General features: G+C 30.8%; 1 protein-coding gene across 3 annotated transcripts in view; it reads right to left on the bottom strand.

Annotated features, from left to right (window-relative positions):
• The window catches only part of LOC143233824 (integrin beta-PS-like), a 100,076-nt gene that overhangs the window by 21,167 nt on the left and 57,280 nt on the right, over positions 1-21,629 (bottom strand). For all 3 annotated transcript variants that reach the window (XM_076470538.1, XM_076470541.1, XM_076470540.1), the window contains 6 exons: positions 19,072-19,148; positions 8,416-8,473; positions 6,743-6,898; positions 3,318-3,460; positions 2,640-2,712; positions 1,557-1,638 (listed from right to left, as the gene is read on the bottom strand). In XM_076470538.1, coding sequence (XP_076326653.1) covers positions 1,557-1,638; positions 2,640-2,712; positions 3,318-3,460; positions 6,743-6,898; positions 8,416-8,473; positions 19,072-19,148 — 589 coding nt within the window. The remainder of the gene's footprint in view (positions 1-1,556; positions 1,639-2,639; positions 2,713-3,317; positions 3,461-6,742; positions 6,899-8,415; positions 8,474-19,071; positions 19,149-21,629) is intronic.

Here is a 21,629-nt window from a genome sequence, read left to right as displayed (position 1 = left end):
CAAGCTGTTCCTAATTTTGAAGTGATAAACCACAGAGAAGGTGGCTAGTTAACAACCCACTACCAACTCTTGAGCTATTCTTTATCAAGAAATAGTGGGATTTATTATCATGTTACAATTCCCCCTTGGCTAAAAGGACGAGCATGTTTGTAATAAATAGCATTCAGCACTTTTTTCAAGTTAATAAAATACAAAATGCTACAAACTAGTCACTTTTGATTACTTTTATAAATGTGTTTGAATGTGTGATTAAATATGATAGTCACAAATGGGGTAAAATCATTGTATCCACTTATTTTTTCCATTTGCAAATTTTGCAAGATGTTTTTTATTTTACTAAAAAACATTTAACACAAATTATTTCTAAAGATAATTGAAACATTTTCTACTTGGTGAATCACTAATGCTGAGAAAGTCAAAAGGTCACCATTCGGTTTGTTTTAAAAATATTATATTATCCTCATTGATCTCATATAAATTAAATAAACTGTTAATGTTTATTTAATGTAATGATGTTATAATAAAGTTATTTAAAACGTATAATGATTGCAATTAAAAATAATTAAGTACCCAGAGTATGTATATACCTTATTTGAATATGATAAAAATATACTGAATAAATTAGTATTTCAGTCTTCAGAATATTTCAGTGTCATATACCATACTCACAAAACCTAACCTAAATAAGCTTATTCAAAGTGTTATCTTTGAAGAAAATTTCTGTGGTTTTAAAACAGATCCTAATTCTTCCAAATTTTCAAATTAATGGACATCTTGATTTCGTAGAATGTTTCTGCTCAATCTACAGAATAACTTTAAAAACTTAAAGTTCAGAGTAAACTTAAACTCAGAGGTAAAATTCACTGGAGCTGCGTGGAAAACATTTGTGATTTACATTAAAAATGCTACAAAATTCATATTTTATAACGTGTGGCTTATAAATTCTTGAAATAGAGTTAAAGTTATTATTCATATAATTTCTTTGGAACAACCCTGACAAACTGTTTTGATTTTTATCATTTTCTTTGAGAATAAATGTATATGCTTGTATCAAATGTCTAAACTTGTGTACAAGTTACTAGTCAAGTACTAAAATAAAACAGTGAATGAAAATTGATTTTTAGAAGCAAAAATTAAGCAACAAAATTTGCATTTCTTTTTAGTAAACAGAACATTTAGAAAAACTTGTTAACATATATCATTAATAAAGCATTCATAAATCACAGTTTAAATTCAGAGCAAAACTTAAAAATATTTACAGTTCTTTAATAAGAAAATAGGTAATAACAATAGTACAAAAAACTGAAGTAATCAATTTTGATATCCACATATCTATACTACAATATTTCAAAATAATTCTATCAAAATGTTTGAAGATTCCTAACAATTTCAAGTCAACATTCACGTACCAGAAGATAAAGTTCAGTAGATTTAAGTTTTTTTTGCCTATTTGCAAAAATGAGGAAGTGCACTATGTAAGCATTTTTTCACAAACAATACTATATTTTTCTATTTACAAGTTGTTTTCTTTGAACTTCATTAATTTAAATACCAACCACTACATATGTTTCCTTCAACTCTGTCACAGGAGAAATTATCACATTCACAGTATTTCCCTCTGATCTTTTCTTCTGGATTCTATAAGATAAAACAGTGTAAATATACAAACAAATATATCTAAAATAGCAATTCTTTTCAACAATTTTAAAACTTTATATATCTATTTCCAAAACTATCACAAAAACAGATAGTGGTGCAGCAACCATGGTATTATGTAGCCACTTCACATACTTACATTGACCTGCTGTTTCTCCACTAATGATAATTATTAATGTTATGTCTGTATCTGTCACTATTGTTTATTTGTACCTGCTTTGTTCAGTTGTTTTTAAATTTTCAAAAGCTATGCATAATTAATTATAACATAAACAATTACATTATTCATGAAGAAATTGCAGGCTGTATAATATTAAGGTTGCTTGAGCAATTAATAAGGTATAAGATTATATACACAATAAATATATAACTAAGGCAGTCATGATAATAAATTTTTTATTACAACAACATTTTGTGGCATTTATCTATATAAAAATGGATTGATCTCTATAGAATCCTAAAACTTTAAAATCTTACAGTTTATTCTTTGTTTTTGAATTTCACCCAAAGCTAATCCATTCATACTTCTATCTGCATGAGCCATCCCTAATTTAGCAGTGTATGATTAGAGGGAAGGTAGCTAGTCATCACCACCCACTGCCAACTCTTGGCTACTCTTTTAGCAATAAATAGAGGGATTGACTGTCACATTATAATGCCCCCACAGCTGAAAAGGCAAGCATGTTTGGTGTGATTGGGATTCGAACCCACGACCCTCAGATCACGAGTTGAATGCCTTAACCCACATGGCCGGCTTACATTTTAAACAAAACATAAAGCAATATTATGACTTGTGCAATGTCAATTGATTCAAGTTTTAACACAAATATGTCCAGAATCAAATGGTTAAAAAAACATATAATTCAATGTAATCAAGACTTTGATATTAAAAATTATATTTGGCTAACATGTGGGTAACTTAAAACCCAACAAATCACAACACAAGTAATAAGCAGATATTTAATCAAACATGAAACACTAACCAGTCTTGTATCACAAATGCAAGTTCCACACTGGCATTTCCCTTTACCAGAGCATGGTTCAGTGCTGTTGTCACTGTATTTAAAGAAAATAAAATGACTAAATTAACTTCTTGATAAAGCACATTACAGAATATTTCTTCCTTGGTACTAGATTGACATATGTTCCAAATAAAGTAAGGATCAAATTGATATATTAAACATAAAATATAGTACATTTGACTCATAAAACAAAACTTTTCCTGTAATATAAAAATATATTCCTGTCACTTCAAAAAAGAAATTTTCTCAGTTTTAAAACTACTTTTGATGAATCTTCATGCAGTATTCAATTTCATGGCTATTATTTCATAATTTGAAAAAATGTTTACATGTATAAGCAGGTTTATGTGATAAAAAACAAACCTTTTCTTCTATCAAACACTTATGTACTGAAAAATAAACATTTCATTAAAAATATTCACTTCTAGTCACAATTATGTCTAAAAAATAAATATCACCTTCTAGTTATGTTTACTAAATAAGATAAATATTGTTTTGTAATCAATGCTGTACCTAATGAAATATTAGTTTTCTTCTAGTTATTATTGCATCTAGTATTAGTGTTATTCCTAGTCAAAACCACTGATTGTATAATGGAATCTCTTAAATGATCAAGAAATAAAGACATTAAATACATACAGATAACACTGTTTTTCATGCAGAGTTTCATCTATATTTTGAGAGTCACATTCACACTCTCTTCCTGTTCGACCATTGTAACAATCACAAATGCCGCACTCATATGTACCATTCCCATTAGTACACTTGGGGCTATTTAGCTCCTACAAAAAGAAAGTATTTATAAAATCACCTTGTATTTTGATGCAGGTAGAAATATTTGACTTGTACTATATTACAAAATAAACACATTGCTATAAATTAAGATATCCTAAACAATATTCTAAACCTCTACTGAAGCATATTATGATAGGAGTTCAATTAGTGACACAGAATCTACCTGAAATTAGTAAACATTAATATTTTATTAGCTAGTCCTTTTCTTATAATAGTAACACAAAGAAACTTTAAATAAAATTATTAAACTATTCTGTAACAAAACATAAGAATGTGTTAAATAAATGTAAAGAAATAAAATATCTAATAATTATTTTCAGTTATGAGTAAGGTCATTTAACAACTTGGCACTACTTTATACAGATGTACACCTTTTCGCATATAAAGGCTTGTTCAAAGCATGATAATCACAGCAGACTTAATAAATGGATGGTGGTTGGGAGCTATACTAATTTGTTTAGATAACTGGATGGGATGCTTCATACTAGTATAATTCATCTTCTCTGCTATCCGTTAGTACTTTCTACCATATTGGAGCTGGAATGTTAACTTCAAGAGGTAAGTTTTTAACTTACTCGAAATCTGGCAGTGAAGGGTGATATAGATGTGAGATGTTGTGGGCTTGAGCCCCACACCTCGCTCTCCTAATTTCTATTTTATATCTATTTCTACTCTTTTATTTCTCATGTGAGACTGGCAAATGAAGGTTAAAACTGATAGATGGTGTTTTCCCACTGCAATATGGGTCCTACTTCTTCAGTCACCTCCAAAACCTGGGGCACATTTTATAATTCCACATTACAGCTTGTACCTTGGAATCTTTTCAATTAGTGCAGCATTTTTTGTTTAATTTATTTTTGTTTCAGCTTGTTTTTTTAAATTATAAAAAAACAATGTATATATACATATATATATTTATGATGAATAAGGTGGTTATGAGATCTCAAAAAGAAAGAAGAAAAATAGCTGTGGTATAAGTGAAGCAATGGGACACTAATGTGTTTACATTGAACCACATCCTCAGATACAAGATTTGATACCAGGTATATTAATGGCCTGTAGAGTCTGGGACTGGAGACTAAATAAGTAAAAGTGAGAAATGGAGGGGAATTGCAAAGGCACTGTTGACAGAATGTCAATAATGGAAGAAGATTCACAAAATGTACCAGAAAATGGAGAAACTATTCTGAAAAAAAGGGTATGGATTGCAAGGTTGTTGATCTGACACCAAGGCCTGATATTTTGAGACATGGTAGATTAAGAACTGAATGTGGTGGTCATGGCTCAAAAAACAAAGTCCAGAGTTAGAAAAAAACAATAGAGGTGCCTGAATCAATTACTATAAGAACACAACAAAAGATGATGGCAAACCTGCAAGTAGCCACCAGCAAAAGGATGTAGATATGGAAACCAAAAAATGTAAACAAAAGGAGCCTACAAACTGACTTCTAAAGTCTTAGAGGGCTCTGAATAGATGCAAGCCTAAGTAAGGAAGGAAATGGGATGCTCAGGGCCATGTGGAACCAAGCTAGCCTCAATAACTGCAAAAAGTTTGTAAGTAGATAATATATCTTTAGAAATACCTGACAGATCAGAAAACATAAAAGATGATATGTATGGGAACATCTGAGAGGAATGGGACCTCAGAGAAAACAGAATCCCCCAAAAAGGCTCATACCAGGTATAAAGAAGAGATGAGAGCCCAGATATAAAAAGTTCCATGTCACAAAGGAATAGGCTGAGCCTTCCCAATACATGAAGTGAGAAAAACTCCTTATTGACAGGAAAACCGGATGTGGGTTAAGCTTAACAAGCCACCTTAAATAAGATGACTCTCAATAGAGAAGGGAGAATGCAACACAGAAAGTGACAAGTAGAAGCCAAACATATATACATTATTGGAATAACAAGCCTCAATAACATAACATACAATGAAAAAAATAATCAGACCTAAAGGAAAAAAAAAAAAAAAAGAGATCAATAAATCTTGAAGGGAGGAACTGAGTACCAAATATTTGACCATTGCACATAAACCAAAGGAAGTGAAAAGCAAGTGGACAAATCAAAATGTGGAGAAAGTGCCCAAGACCTGAAATTCATCATCCACCACTGGTGAGATTATCCATTGGAGGGATGGAAACTGCCAAGAATGAACAGACAGAATGCCAAAGTTGATTCACATGGGACAGACTGATATCTGACTGACAACTTACAACCTTTATGGGAACAATACAAAGGTATTTCAAACAGATTAAGTAAAGAGTAGAAGTAAAACAATAAATCCTAAGAAAGCATTAGCCAAACTCAGTAGACTGTAACAAAAGTTCAAATAAATCAAAATGTCAGGAACATCCTCAAAAACTACATCACTAATACAAGGTGCAAGACAAAGGTCTTGGAGAGAAAACTAGGAGACAGAAGTCAAAAACAAGGTAAACCGAAAAATGACATTCCTGAAACAAAGAAATCATGGTATCTGGAGTAAAAGGAAGAAAACTGAGAACAAGGTGAGTACAGTATATGGTATATACATTGTAATAGGATTTTCATTCAAACCCAAAACAACTTAAGAGAATTGCTTTATCTGCATCTTCCAACACTACAGCAATTTATTTATTGTACATTTATGTAACATTAGAATCTTTATATTTAAAAGAAAGGAATACCACTATTGAAAAAATAATAAATCTAAAACTGCAACTGTATCTGATCCACAGTATTAAGTCATAATAAACTATTACTATATGATGACTCAATATTATGTGTTGAAAGTTGTAAATATTAAAAATCAGAACTTGCCTACTGTAAAACCTTCTATTACTGTATTTTTGAATTATTTACACAGTTCAATAGGTACCTCAATAAATATCATTACAGAAACATTTAACTAAGTGTTTCAAACTCGTGAAAAAAATATTCTATAATCTCTTCTGCTTTGAAAGTGTCTGAATGCATTGTTGTTTCTACAACCAGTGTCTCAGCATGTTTTAACTAGCTTATTAATACTTTGTATTATTAATTAAAATGCAGTACTAAATATATTAGAAACTTTCATAAAATACAAAACATTGCTTGGTTGTACAGTGAAGTTTCCCATTCTGATCAGAAAGGTTGATATAAAATTGTCCGATTCAAATTACACATTTGTATACATATATATATATTTTTGTATCTACAGGTAAATCTTATTGGTGTTTTAGTTATACATATTTACCTTTAAAAATTTAATGTAAACAAATGTATTAGCATATTATTAACCTCAATCTTACCTTCTTTCCAGCTTTCTGACATTCACATTCACATATTATCTCAAGGTCAATAATCAGAGCTTCATTCAAACCAACTGGATAAATCTGAATTGTTTTATTCCAATCATTAAGACTTTTAGGGCAAGACATTACTACAATATCAGCATGAAAGGTAATCTGCAAAATAAAAATTTATAACATCTTGAGTCTTTGGAGATTATAGTAAAATATTATTTTAGTTTTCAGAGTATTTTGTCTCCCATGTTTCTTTTATACTACACAGAATATGTGAAAGGTAAATTGTGCCTTCATTAATCTATTGTCAATAAATTTTATACTTTAATATATTAAAGAGAAAATGCAATGCTCCAAATTTAAGTTTATTTTCAATACACACTCAATGTAAAACGTTTAGAATACAACAAAACATGGACAAAACAGACCAATAATAATTTCAAAGAATAAGTGAAAGGCAACAACTCTGAAGAAATTTTAAATAAATGTAAGGAAATGCTACAGTGTGTATTTTAAAAAAAAATTTTTTGATGTCCTTCTTCAGCATTTAGTCTTATTAAAAAACAGTGTAAAACAAAACATGAATATAACATATATTGCTGGAATATATCATTTCAAGATTTTTGGTTAATTACACATATTGCATAATTCAGTAATTCATAAATGTATCATTACTTAGGTTCTTAATGATAATAAACAAGACCAAATCATTTTATCCTTAAAATGTTATAGCTTTCTAAAATATTAATATAAAACATATAGCTATTTTAAATATTTAACTAGCTAGATATATTGTAGTTGTTCAAATGTTACCCACAATACTTCCAAAAAAATGATTTGTTTTATGAATATGAATCTTTAGTTTGTAGCAGTCATAAAAACACAAATACAGCAGAAAACACTTTTTAAAAATAATCAGAAGGAAAATAAAACTGAGTACTAACAGTTTTTACTCTTTTTTTTTATGTGTGAAAAACCACTGCTGTCCACTTCTTACAATACATTTGTATCAAAGTTACTAAAGTAACTTAAGTTTTTCATCAAAGTGAATATCAACTGGTGCAAGTCTTGTGTACTAAATATGCTGGATGTTTCTTTCAGACCTTTCTAGTCTCCTAGTGTACATGTATAGGCTACTCAATAGGCTTAAGTACATGTTTTAAAATAAACCATAAAAATGATTTTTGTAAATAATTTTATTGTTAGATGTGTTTACTTAAAAAGTAAACAAATCCCAAATTTTATACATCTGTTATTCTTCTTTAAAGCATCAAAGAAGTTTGTTAAACTTTTCTGTTGAAATGTTTAAGCTCAACCACAAAAACCTTGAAGAAATATATTTTTATTGTTTTTAAAGAAGAAATATTGAGCAATATGAACATACCTACAGTTTGTGTGTAACTTTATAAGTATTAAAATAATAAAATATATCATATTATTAAAGGTCTTTCTGGCTTTCAAGAAAAAAGAAAACTATTACATTTAACTCATAAAATACAAATAATGAATGTCTCTCTTTTTATGGTAAGTTTCTAAAGTATAATTTGTACTCATAATTTCATAATACAAATTTCCTGTAGGCAATTAATAATATTTAATAACAATTGATATTCAACCTTCCAAAAATGCATCACTGTGTGAATAACTTAGAGCTTGTTAGAAAATTTTTTCATATTTACCGTATCACCTAATTTGATTCCTTTGCACTCACTAGTCTTTCTTAACTGCCCCTCTGGACTGGAAGCAAAAAAATGTGCCTTTATTAATCTACTGCCAATATGTTTTATACTTTAAGATGCTAATGAGAAAATAAAATGTCTAATTACAAAATTATTTTCAATACATACCCATTGAAAAAAGTTTAAACTAGTAAAAAACACACAGAATTAACAAAATACCACAACAATGATGAGGAATTATTATTATTTGTATTATGTATGCAATTATTATCACACTTTCATTTAATCTATGTAGTTGTAAAATTTTATACCTTCTAAACATAAAGTTGTTTTAAAAATACTATATAGCTGACAAACACTATTTGTTAACTCTTTCTATAGAGTCAATGAATTACATCAACCTTGTGACCCCAAAGTAACCACAAGAGTGTCCATACAATAACTTTTAATGTGGTATATGCACATTTAAAAATTTTTACAAGCTTTTAGCAAGCATTACATATCTTTTGTACACCAAAAAATCAGATTTTTTAATTTAGCATTTTCACTAACAATATGTCAATCAGCATAAGGAATGAGAATGTTGACTGCTCTGAGTGTAAAGTGATTTTTCTGTTAAGATTAATCAAAAATATTTTTCTTCAGATGAATATTTAAGATTTATGTATGTCACCTTTTAATGTTCTTGAATAAAAGTCAAGCATTTTGCCAATGAAAGTTTATATTTTATCTGCTATTTTCTCTACCCTAATTCTGTATGAATTTGGTTGATTTGACCAATGTTGCAATCACAATAAAACTATATGAAATAAATCTAAATTTCTTTAATTTATAGAATAAATGAAAACTAACAGAATACTATATTTGTTTATGCTAAATAGCTTAAGGTTTGTAAAATAATTTTATTGTTTTATTGCCCTTTTAACAGAATCTGACTAATTATCCTCTCATACAAACTGTAAATCACTTGGTGAACAAGTAACTCATGTTACCATATTTAATGATACAAGCCATTTGCAAGTATATCTCATAAGAGTTCTTTTTTATCTGACTGAACAAGTTTCTAATTTTCACACTTTAGTTACTTTTATAACAATAAATGTAACAAAATATGCATGAAAAACAAAAAATATAGTATATACTTTTGACCACTTGTTTTTCTACTATCAGTTACCAAAGAAATTTAAGCTTATTTTTTTATACTGATGGTATTAGTGCATTAAAAATACTAACATGCCTAACACAAACAATGTCCTAAAACTATTATAACTGAATTGACTTTTAACTATGGATTTTTCAGAATGCATTTGACAAAGTACTACATTAAAGGTTTGTAAAGAAACTTATCTGTTTCGATGTTGGGGATAAATTAACTATTTGAATAGAAGGTTGGCTTTATTGAAGAAAGAAGAGGATTGTTATAAATGGAGTTCAGTTAAAGTGGATTAATGATTGAAGTGGTGTACCTCAGGGCTCAGTCTTAGAACCTTTGCTCTTTTTAATTTACATAAATGATGTAGGTGAAGTAATGGTCAACAAATTACTTAAATTTGCTGATGATATCAAGGGTTTGGTGTTGCTGGCTGTTAAGATACTGTTGCTGCTTTACAAAGGATTTACGTCATTTATTGAGTTAGGTAAATAAATGACAGATGGGTTTTAATTATACTAAATGGAAGATAATGCATCTGGGTTAATTATAATTTGAATTATAAGTATAATTTGGATGGGAACAACCTTAACAGTGTACTGAAAAAGAAGGTTATTGGTGTAATGGTTGATTAGTCTCTTAAGCCATTCAACTAGTGTGCTGTTGTGAGCAGTAAGGCAAATAGGATTTTAGGTTGTCTCTAGAAAAACACTGAAAATAAATTTAAAAAGGTTATAATTTCATTGTATAGGCCTCTGGTTAGTCCACATTTGGAGTATTATGTTAAGTCTTAACTACTTGCCTTAGAAAAGAAAGGGTTCAGAGGAGGATTACTAAAATGGCACCTGGGATGGAAATGTTGTGATATGAAGAGAAATTAAAATCCTTAAATTGTTTTATCATGAAAAAAGAAGAGCTAGAGAGAATCTAATTGAAGTGTTTAAGATTGTAAAAGGAACTGATAACATGAATAGATCAACATTTTTTCATAATTAACAGCAAGAATCATAGAACTAGGAAATACAAATATAGGTTTATGCAAGGTAGAGCTATCTTCAGCTAAGAAAATTTTATTTTTCAAATAAGATATTTTGCCTATGGAACGAGATGCCTTTGGATATTGTGAATGCAGTAAATTTGAGTGAGTTTAAAAGAAAGCTTGATAGATATATAAATGATAAAGGGTGGATATAAATTTTTTTTTTTATAGCTTCAGTTTGACTTGAAGGATAGGACTGCCTAAATGGACCAACAGGTCCCTTGTTGTCCCTAAACATTATTTTATAATAGCCTTACAATGTTTCCGTATGCTTCTCAACCTAAAAACTGCAAGAGAAACTTTCGAACTAAAGACAAAATAATTACTCACTACTGAAAACAATATAACATAAAATGTCATTTGACAGATTAAAACCTTGTCTTTCTACATATAATAAATGATACAATATAAAACATCAGAAAGAATTACTGGTAAATTGTAAAAGAGAGGATGTGGCAAATGGGCATGGAAAGTGAGTCTGTCTTTCCATTTTATGTCTCTGTAAATAAAGAAAATTGAAGGCTATAAAAATTAGACATTTTCTTAATAACATCTATATTATAATGAGTAATTTGTGATAAATTATGTAAATAAATAAGAGAATGGGTAAAACCTAGAGAACAAATGTCATAATTCTCATATCAGGAGAGATCGAGGATTTATTCAAATATTTTTTGTAAATTTTTTTAATAATCAGAATGAAGTATGAAAAACACTTGTAGAAAAGGGCATTTTCACATACTTTTTACAACTAGGTTACTGAAATAATGTATGCTTCAAAATATATCAATGTTACTTATCATTATTATAATAACTCAAGAAGTGTGGCAGAATAAAGATTTAAAAATTATAATATTTTAAAATAAAGTTATAACAAACTTTCGTCTTTACTTTCTATGGGTTATAAGTAATATATAGTTAAATGCAAGGGAGAGCTATTAACAATTCCTGAAAGAGAGGATGTAAAAGTTGCATCTGGTAGTAGGGGTTCAATTTTCTATTTGATAACTCTGTAGCTAAACAATATTAAAGGTTATAAAATTTTTGGTTTGTTTGAGGAATGATGATTTTATAGTGAGTAATTTACATTTATTTTTGTACTTTTTCAAGGGGTGTTGGATAAAAAAGAAAAGACGCCTATAGAAAATGTGTCACACAAGATATATTCAGAATTACTTTTAATATTGCCTTGTAGAATTAAGAATTTAAAACTTATATATTAATAAAATGTGGATTATCAGTTAAGAATTTATGCTATACAAATTTATATATCATAAACAAGAGGTAGGTTAATAAAATTATGAATGCAAGACACTGGAACTTTGTGTCATGCACAGTAAAAAATACCTGGGGCAAGAGAGTCAATTACATTTTGGACATAACTCTGTAAAATATCATTACACAAACACTTTAACCTACCAGTAACTAGAGGATTGAGTTATAATGTTACTTATCATTACTGTGTGTAATTACTCAAGAAGTACATAGAAAGTAGCACATAAAATAATTTTAAAATTATAATACTTTAAAATAAAGTCATAGAGCAAACTTTCCTTTACAAGAATTATTTTACAATTACTAATTGCATTATAGTGTGTGTGTGTGTGTGTGTGTGTGTTACCATGTTTGTAAATTGTTAATGACCTTATTCTTCAAAGCAAGAAAAAACACATTATAACTAGCTTATGTAATGTAATGTATAATGTAATATAATGTAATGTATAATATAATATAATATCACTTAGGTTTTGGTGTTAAAATAAGTTTAAAGTAAATTCACAACTCTTGCAAAACCAGACCAAAAAAAGAAGATTCAAAAGGAAAAAAATAAAAATTTACATTCTCTTAAATTGAAAATGTATTACCAATAATATTTACTCCCTCTCACACTTATAGCTAATATGATGCATCCTCTAACCTAGTATTTTATACAAGCACCTCATTCAGATAATGTTGTCACTTTTTCATGACTGACTCAATCCCAGTCTCTAGCATTGGTTCTTAGTGCGGTGGAATGGTAGGAGAGCGTAAAGAGAGATAAATATTATCACAAACACATTTTCAATTTAGAAAAATGTTAAATTCATACTTCCTCTCCTATGTGTTGCTAGACATAGTGGTAAGGTGGAAGGGGGGGGGCAGTGAGTGCATTATCCATACAGAAAATGTCAACATAGATGGCTAGGGTAATAGGACTACAGTGTTATATATATATATATATATATGAGTGGATCCCAACTTGTAGTCACTGAATAATGTGTTCCAAGCCACAGAATCATGAAAAAGGTAAACAACATTAAAATAAACAAACCTCCTCCTCCACCTGAAGAAGTACAAAAGGCAACTTCCCAGGTTCTGAAATATGGGATTGTGTATGCCATACTAAACCAAAGAAAACAGAACTCATCCAGTCTGGAATTATGAACATTCATTCTCACTACCCAACTGTGTGGGCAAAGTACTTTCCACTTGCCTCTGAAATCATAAGGAGGACATAAAACAATTGTGTTCAATCAAGAACCCACAATGCTACCATTCTGCATTCAGAATTATGACAAAATAGGTTGGTGCCACTCTTACCGATATCTGGGGAAAACATCCAGAGATCCAGATAGACTCAAATCTGCCGTATTCTCCAAGAGTGGAGGAGTTCACTCTAATACTATGGGTGAAAAGTCTCTTGTCCACCACCCAAATGACTGGAAATTGGGTGTGATAAGAACTGTCTTACTCCACTAGTAAAATCTACAAAGTAATGTGCATCAGATAGTCCTGAGAAAGAATACTCTGGAAACATTGCAATAAGTAAACCAAGTTCCCTAGATGTTTAAAAACAAATTGACCTCAGTTCATTTAACCAAAGACTGGCAATAATAAGTAGAATCCTCTTAAGCTTTACTCAAAATAGTTCATATGTGGCAGTCAATCACAGAAGAGTAATACCACTTGGTTAGCTCCTATGTAGTCTCATGGAACACCTTATTTCTATAGAGCCTGTTACAATTGGTAGTAATTGTAGTAAAGTAGTTGTTGCTAATGCAGAATTAGTTTGTTAAAAGCTCAGCTGTCTGGACAACACTTGCCATAGAGTGAAGTCCTGTAAAAACAAGATAAGAGACAGATAAGGATAACAAGATAAGAACATAAATATAAAATACTCTCTCCTCTAGATAATCTAGTAGAAGTAGTTAAGACAGCTAAAGGGGGGTATACAAAAACCCAGATCAGAAAAATAGTGTGAGGTAAATTTATTGAGGGAGATCCACATACAAGTCTGCACAATGACCACCAGTGAATAATTCAAATATGGTACTAGGGACATGATGAAATTAAATCTAATTAGATGCGATTTGCACAATATACCTCAGCTGCAAAAGAGCCCAGAATAAAAAATGTAATCTAGGTTAAATAAATGTATTATTACAGGCACTAAAACCTCCAATACCATCACTAAACATGACTAAGACCAAAACGTGACTGGACATAGAAGACATTAACAGTCAGCAGATGAATCAGAGAAAAGGATTAAACTTCTTTCCTGTCTGACATTGTGTTTGGTAAGAGGAACAGGTCTGAGGATTTAGAGAGAAAGAGTAAATGGTCTGTAGACAAACAGCACAAATCACTGACTGTTAATGTCTGTAATTCAGCAGTCACAAACAAAAACTAAACTTGCAGGTAAAGGGGATACATGGCATATAGGAAGCAGGTCACAAACTGATGTTGAGAAAGAACATTTAATGTGACTGTAATATACCTGGTAAGTAACTGCAATGGTCACATTTGACCAAATACCCAAAGCAATGTGAGGAATCTGGAGAGTACTGAGGAAACAAAAAATATGCAGTCATGATAATCAAATAGTAGTCAGCAATGCTGTTTTAAACAAGGTGATTGTGGAAGATACAAAAAACCCTCTGCCAAAAGCCCAGTCAGAAAACAAGTCATGATTGACTTCACTGATTCAAAAGGGTTCAACCTTCTCTCAAACACCATTGCACAGAAGCATGCCATTACCTTGGTAAATCTGCCTTTTGGATTAAGCAAAAACTGAGACAGATACATGGCAGTCTTAGAAATCAAACCCTGATGCTGTTGAAAGATGGTTTGAGCTTCTGCATAACCAGGTGTACCATATCAGATCATGGATGTCACTTCTTGTCACAAAGAAGTGGAAGAAACTGCAAGGGACTATAGAAGCAGAAACACACAAAAGCAAAAAAGGCTTAGGGGTGTAATCCAAACCTATCCTTATGGAATGCATCTACTGTCAAAATGCAAGGGTGACTTACTGGAGACAATTTATCACAAGTTGGAAGATCCAATGAGAGTTTAATCCACCACTTAGAATTGTAAAATGATATCCAATCCAACATAATCTTGCAATGCAACATCTATTCTCTTGGGAGAATCTGTTTGGATTGAGACAATTGACTTGGTATTAGAACCATTACCTGGGGAAAAGCGCAAGCTAAAAGGATGATAAGATAGGACTTGTACTAAGAAAGGAGGTCCAAAATTTGAAAACAAAGAGCCCCAGACCACATGCCTCCTTGATGAGAAAAACAAGACATCACTATCATAGCAAAGCCTGCCAACTTATCCCTGAATAAGCCCAGACCATGAAGCATTTTGCCTGTGGAAAAGCAAGAAAGATGAAAACTTTCTGTAGAGAATCCTTTTCATCCATGCATAGACCATGAAATTTCTGACTGTATGTATATGCATCCTGAAGCAAGACATTTATGAATAGATAGAACTCTGTAGAAGGCAACAGAAAATAACCCCATACTGTATTAAAGTCCTGACATAATAACCCCTCTAGATCTAAGAAGCAACCCAACTAAGGAAACTGTGGAAACAAGTGAATCATTGTTTATGATACTTGGTTTCATAAAGACCAATAAAAGGATTATTTGTTTCCTTGCCCCAAAGATGAGATGAAAAATTAAAAATACCTAGAATGATAAAATACTAAATTGGAGTATGAATACATGTTTCAGTCCTGATATGGAAGCATGTCTTAGTTGTTTCTGAAAGTAAAATCAGGATGTGATGATCTGACAATTGATGCAATGGTGCCAGAAGCAATCAATTGTCCATGGAATGATGTGTGCAAAATATAATGAAATTAAAGGGGTAATATGATATGGCAGAGCACATACAAAGCCAATGTGAGTAAAAAAAACAAAAAAAAACTAGAACTGCACAACCTGACTCTTATGCACCACAAAAATGCTCATAGTGGTGGGATACTACCATTATTACACAGGTGCAGAAATACAACCAACTGGGAAATCTACAATTCCAGTAAAAAACAAAAAAAAATCAACACAGATTGAGTAATGAGTAACTTTTGAGCCTTAGAAAAACTATACATTGATATACATGAGAAAGATCAATGACTGAACACAAATCTCCTATCTACAATAAGCCCAACAACTGACAAGATTAAAAACTTTGAAGAACTAGGATGACTCTCACTAACCTCAGACAAATCAAACAACAAATAACTCTAAAACTAAGTTCTAAACCCTGATGAACTGTGAGGAATGGAAACCCTACAAGATAATAGTAGTGGAGATGTTACATGAATGACTAATTATTATTCAAGGGACTGCAAAGCTCTTGACCCATGATTAAGGCTACCACATGTCCAGAAATTCTTGGAATTGAGTCCTGACAGCACCTGAAGGTATATAATAATCACTGATGCTACTCATGATCTGACTGAGCAGTGAAAGACCTTGGACATAAGAAGAATCTATTCTGAGTATCAATATATGTTAGGGATTGGAATTCATAAACAGATGCAGAAATGACCCCTATGGGAGCCAGTGGAATTCAAGACTCCAGTGACAACTAATAGGAATGTAGAAGCAAAAATTTGAACCAACATGCTTGCTAACAAATATTCCAGCTGGTCTTCAGTAAACTTGGAGATCCTGAGCATCATCTATCAAAGTAAAGTGAAAGGAAACAAAATGCTGAAATGTTAAGTTGCAAGTCCACAGACTTACTCTGTTTCAGCAAGAGACATAGACCACTATAGGTTAACTACATGCTCTGCCTTAAAACCCCAAAATTTGAGAAGCACATGTATTATTTGTGAGTCAGAAAATTTCTCGAATTAGCAGTAATAGGCTAATCCATGAAGACTGACAACATTTCAGATAAGGCCTAATTGTTCCTTCACATAACTGAGAATTAAAACTTCCAGCATGAACCACAATGAAAAAAAAAAAAAAAAAACTAGCTAACTAACTATTTATTCTCAAACTTTTCAGCCTTGAAGTAAATTGCAGTCTCAAAAGCAATAGGGAAAAAGCTCAAAACATTACACACTCTAAGAACCAACAGAAGAAAAACAAAACAAAAACAGCTTATCATCTCAAAGTGTCCTATTGTTCATTTTTCCTATAAAGACTGTGTTCACTGCTGTTGGCTGAAACTGTGTTTTGTGAAGTCAAGTTGTTTTCTTGCAGCATAACAACATTGAATTATCTGTCACATTTACTCAAGAAAATCTAATACCAGCTCGACGAGTCCATAAAGACATTAATGTCCCACCAGGGAACTTTAAAGAAGGTACACAAAAAAGTGTATCTAAAGTCTCTTCAAAAAGTCAAGGATCATCCTTAATTACAGCCTCAGAGACCCCATAGAGGACCACCACTAATCTGAGTATATCTCCATTTCACTATGAACAAGATCACTGAGAATCTCAATTGAGAGTGACACCCCCATGTACTAAAAAATTATAATTCTAGAATGTATAATAACCCTGCAACTTTCAATACAAGCAGGGAAAAAATAATCTAAGCCACAGTTCATAGTCTTCTTAGTTGAATAACATAATTCTTGTAAACTCAATGATTTCTCTCTCCATATTTTAAGAATTCTGTCACCTGCAAGACTATAAAATGAATCTATTACAGTTAAATCTGATTATATAAAATTTAGCTAGTTGTACCATTCTTCCTGTCCAACCATCTCTAAACTCTTTTGAATAATTTTGATAAAACATGCACTGCTTCAACCCATGTCTACTAATATATTATCCATGCTTGGTTAAATCTACCATCACTGACTTCACGGTAATTAAAAGTTGCTCTTAACCATGTCTCATGATAGGGGTCATTAAAATATTATTTTAACCTTTTCACAACAGGCAGATGGGTTTCACATCTGCTTGACTGGGGAAGGGTATTTATGCAACAATACATATGGTATTCTGAGATATCTTCACAAACCCTAGTAATGTATTGTTAAAGTTCACAAATATCTTGTACACAAAGAATGACATTATTTTAACTATGTCTTTCTAATAAAAGTGTTATATACCTATGGTAATTATCTGCACTGAAATTCTCAACAATTGGAGTGCAAGATGATTTTCATTTTAGGTATAAAAATACTTTTCTTCATCATATAGTTCTAATATTTCACTTGCATATTCTATAGAATATTCTAAATGAATGTCAATAGTTTTTTTAAGGTAACTGTTTATATTTTTTCATTTTCTCTATCACTAACTCTAGTTATTATTATTATTATTATCATCATCAGTGTACAATGCAATGAAATAATTAAAATTGATAATTTTGACTGTGTGTGTAATCTCAGGTCTCTTCCTTTACATACACAGTTAATTTTTAATGTTTATTTTCCTTTCTTGTCCTGCATCTTGTATTATTCATCATGACACAAGTCAAATGTATCCTCCAAACTGTGTATTTCTGCTAGAGTTAATCTAGCAGCCAACAGTACTATAAGCATTTACATGTACCCAATGACAATGCATACCAATTTCAAAATAATCATTGCTGGATTATAAAGTAAAGTGAGCTCTTTCAAATGACTATATACATGCATGTGTAATCTGTATATGTAGGCCACAAAGTTTGTACAAATCTACTGAAGGTGGGCAAGGCAACAGTCAGGGATGACAATATTTATTATTTGTTTCAACTGCATTCGTCTGGATAACTTTGAAATGTGCATGTCTATAGGTTAAGTAGACATCTTATTGTCTACACATACATCTACACAACTGGCATTATAGTTTTGAAGAAACAGAGTACCAAGTAGAGAATTTTTATAGCATGTGTGTCACATGACAATACATCTAAAGTTTTAAGTAGTTTTTTTTTTGATAATATAATGTTAATTTCATTCACATATATCAATATTAATGGTGTTTAATTAAATTCTGAATGTATCACAGTGACTTGTGGAGAAAGGTGCTTAATGAGGGTACCGGCGTCACAAGGGTTAATTAACAACAGTCTCCTAAAGGCAATGTAAGTGACATGCTTTTGTCATCAGGGTAAAAATAAAGTATCTTTATCCACAACTTCTAGTTCTTCTACCCTAAAATAATATGATAGCTCTATAAAATTTTATAATGACAGTTTCCATTTCTTATTTTACAAATTAAACTTGTATTTAGCATACAAGGGCTTACCCTAGACAAGATGAATAATACGTAATCTTCACATTTTCGGGAGCATTGTCCTTTAACTCCATGGTTTCTGTTATTTTCTGGAAAAATTTATTATTATTATTTTTTAAAGAAACCTATTACATGTTAAACAAGTCATTTTCATTGACTTTCTAATGTACATCAATAGTTCTGCACAATAACCCTGAGTTTATAATACAAAAGAAGTCAATGAGTTTTGGAAAACTAATTACAGAATCAAAAAGGTCACAAAAGAAATAAAGTAATTAACATAAACTTTTCAGCAAAACATGCCATATACATAGATCAGAACTAAATGAGGCTCAGCATAGCCAGGTGGTTAGTGCACTTGACTTAATTTTAGGGTAGCAGGTTTGAATCCCCATCACACTAGACATGCTCAACCTCTCAACTGTATGAGTGTTATAATGTGATGGTCAATCCCACTATTTGTTGGTAAAAGAGCTGCCCAAGAGTTGGCAATGGATGATGATAATTAGTTGCTTTCCCTCTAGTCTTGTACTGCTAAATTAAGGATAGCTAGCTCAGATAGCCCTTATGTAGCTTTGTGCAAAATTCTAAAAACAAACAGAACTAAACATACCTAATGATCAACACAACTAATAAATATACTGTTCAAACTATCTTACTCATAATAAATAAAATGTAATGTTTTGTAAGATGGATACCTTGCTACCAACATTATTTTTGGATGTAAGACTAGTGACTGAGTTGTAATTCTTTTATAAATTCTGTATGTAGGTTTACGTATTAATTAGTTTCATTTTTCCAATCAGGCTTATCTAGTATATCTCACTGAAACATATCAAAAACAATATTATATTTTCTTCACAACTATTTAATATTTAAGTATAAATTTTGAAAGTAACACTAGCACGCTAAAATAAGTCTTACCATTATTTGCAACTGAAAGACTGTGTCTTTGAAGACTGACTGCGTGTAGATATTAGTTTTTAATTTTATTGTTTGTTTTAAGCACAAAGGTACCAAAAAGAGCTATGATGCACCCACTACAAATATTATAACATTACAAGGTTTTTGCAGTGTTTAAGCTGGCTACAGATTGTAGCTGTTCTTGGTTGGCTCGCAATTAAAACGTTGTGAAGGTTACATGTGATGTTTTTTAGTTTAGTAACATTTTGAGTAATTTGTTTAACTTATTATAGAAGAGTTAAAGACAATGTTTGACTGGGTGAACTTAAATTTTTTTATTCATTGTATTTGTGTATTTCACACTAAGGGATCATGCTGTACGGCCAACAGAAACATAATACTTTCCCTTACCAGCATACAAATCTATAAAAGCATCACTATTTACTATTCAAAGTGCATAAGACATTGAAGAAAAATATGTTAAATACTGTTATTCTAGCTAGTACCTATAAGTAGCAGAGGTGAAGAAAGTTTTAACAGCATCACATCAGGCAGAATTTTGCCCCAAATTACACAAGGGTTACCTGAATATAACTAATAAAACAGCACCTACCAACAACTTTCATATGACTGAGCAGAGGGGTTTGAGCACAGATGGTCCCAAAGTACATAATATGTTTTAGCACAAAAATGTCATTAACCATGAATTGCTATATTATGTTTGGCATGGTAACCATAAGGCTACTCCTAGCACACGGGAAGAATAAATAAATTTCTAACACAATACTGTGTAGGCTAATTTTGCAAAAGTTAAATGATAACAGTAAATGCTATTATATGAAGACAAAAAAACAGCTGATGTAAAATAATTTGGGCTTGACACAACGACTAGTAATTAAATCTTTTGAAATCAGCCTTCTTGTTTATGGCAAGCTACAAAGGCTATCGTCTGTTACCATCCCTAATTTAAAATTGCCAACCACAGAAAAGGCAACCAGCATACAGCAGCAATCTCCAACTCTTGAGCTATTGCTCTCTTTATGAACAAATAGTTGGATTAACCATATATTATAATGCCCCCACAGCTGAAATAGTGCACATGTTTAGTGATAGATTTGATCACATAACCTGCAGATTGAAAGTCAAGAATGAACATGAAGAACAAAAAAGAAATACAATGATGAAATAATAATTTTTATTAGAATCAAATTTTTACTGAGATTTTAATTTCCATAACAAAGAAAAAAGTTTTAAAAAAGTATAGCATAAAAGATGAATCATCTGACCAAGTTACATGTAATAAGCAAGTTACTGTAAACACTGAAAAAAGCAGAAAGTAATTATTGCAGAAATAGTAGAAACAAATATACAAAATATTGTTTGTAAAATTATCAATCAATTCAACAGATTCAATACTGTAAAAGGATGCATCAGTAGGAGAGGAAAAATTAAATCTAGTACAAATAAAGATTGTAAAGACATATTTTTCCATAGAAAATTAAGATTTAAATAATATTTTAAAACTAAAATAACTTACCAGGTAACTTAAATACATTTTCAATTATGCTGACATATAAAATTGAATGTGAAAAGATAATGCACAAACTACAGGCCATTAGCAATAAATATTTTACCAATATTATGGAAAAACGTGGTTCAAACATTTT

This window comes from Tachypleus tridentatus, chromosome 12, assembly GCF_004210375.1.
Source record: "Tachypleus tridentatus isolate NWPU-2018 chromosome 12, ASM421037v1, whole genome shotgun sequence".
Classification (NCBI taxonomy): Eukaryota; Metazoa; Arthropoda; class Merostomata; order Xiphosura; family Limulidae; genus Tachypleus; species Tachypleus tridentatus.
Note: the sequence above shows the minus strand (reverse complement) of the source record. Positions and strands in the feature narration are given on the sequence as shown.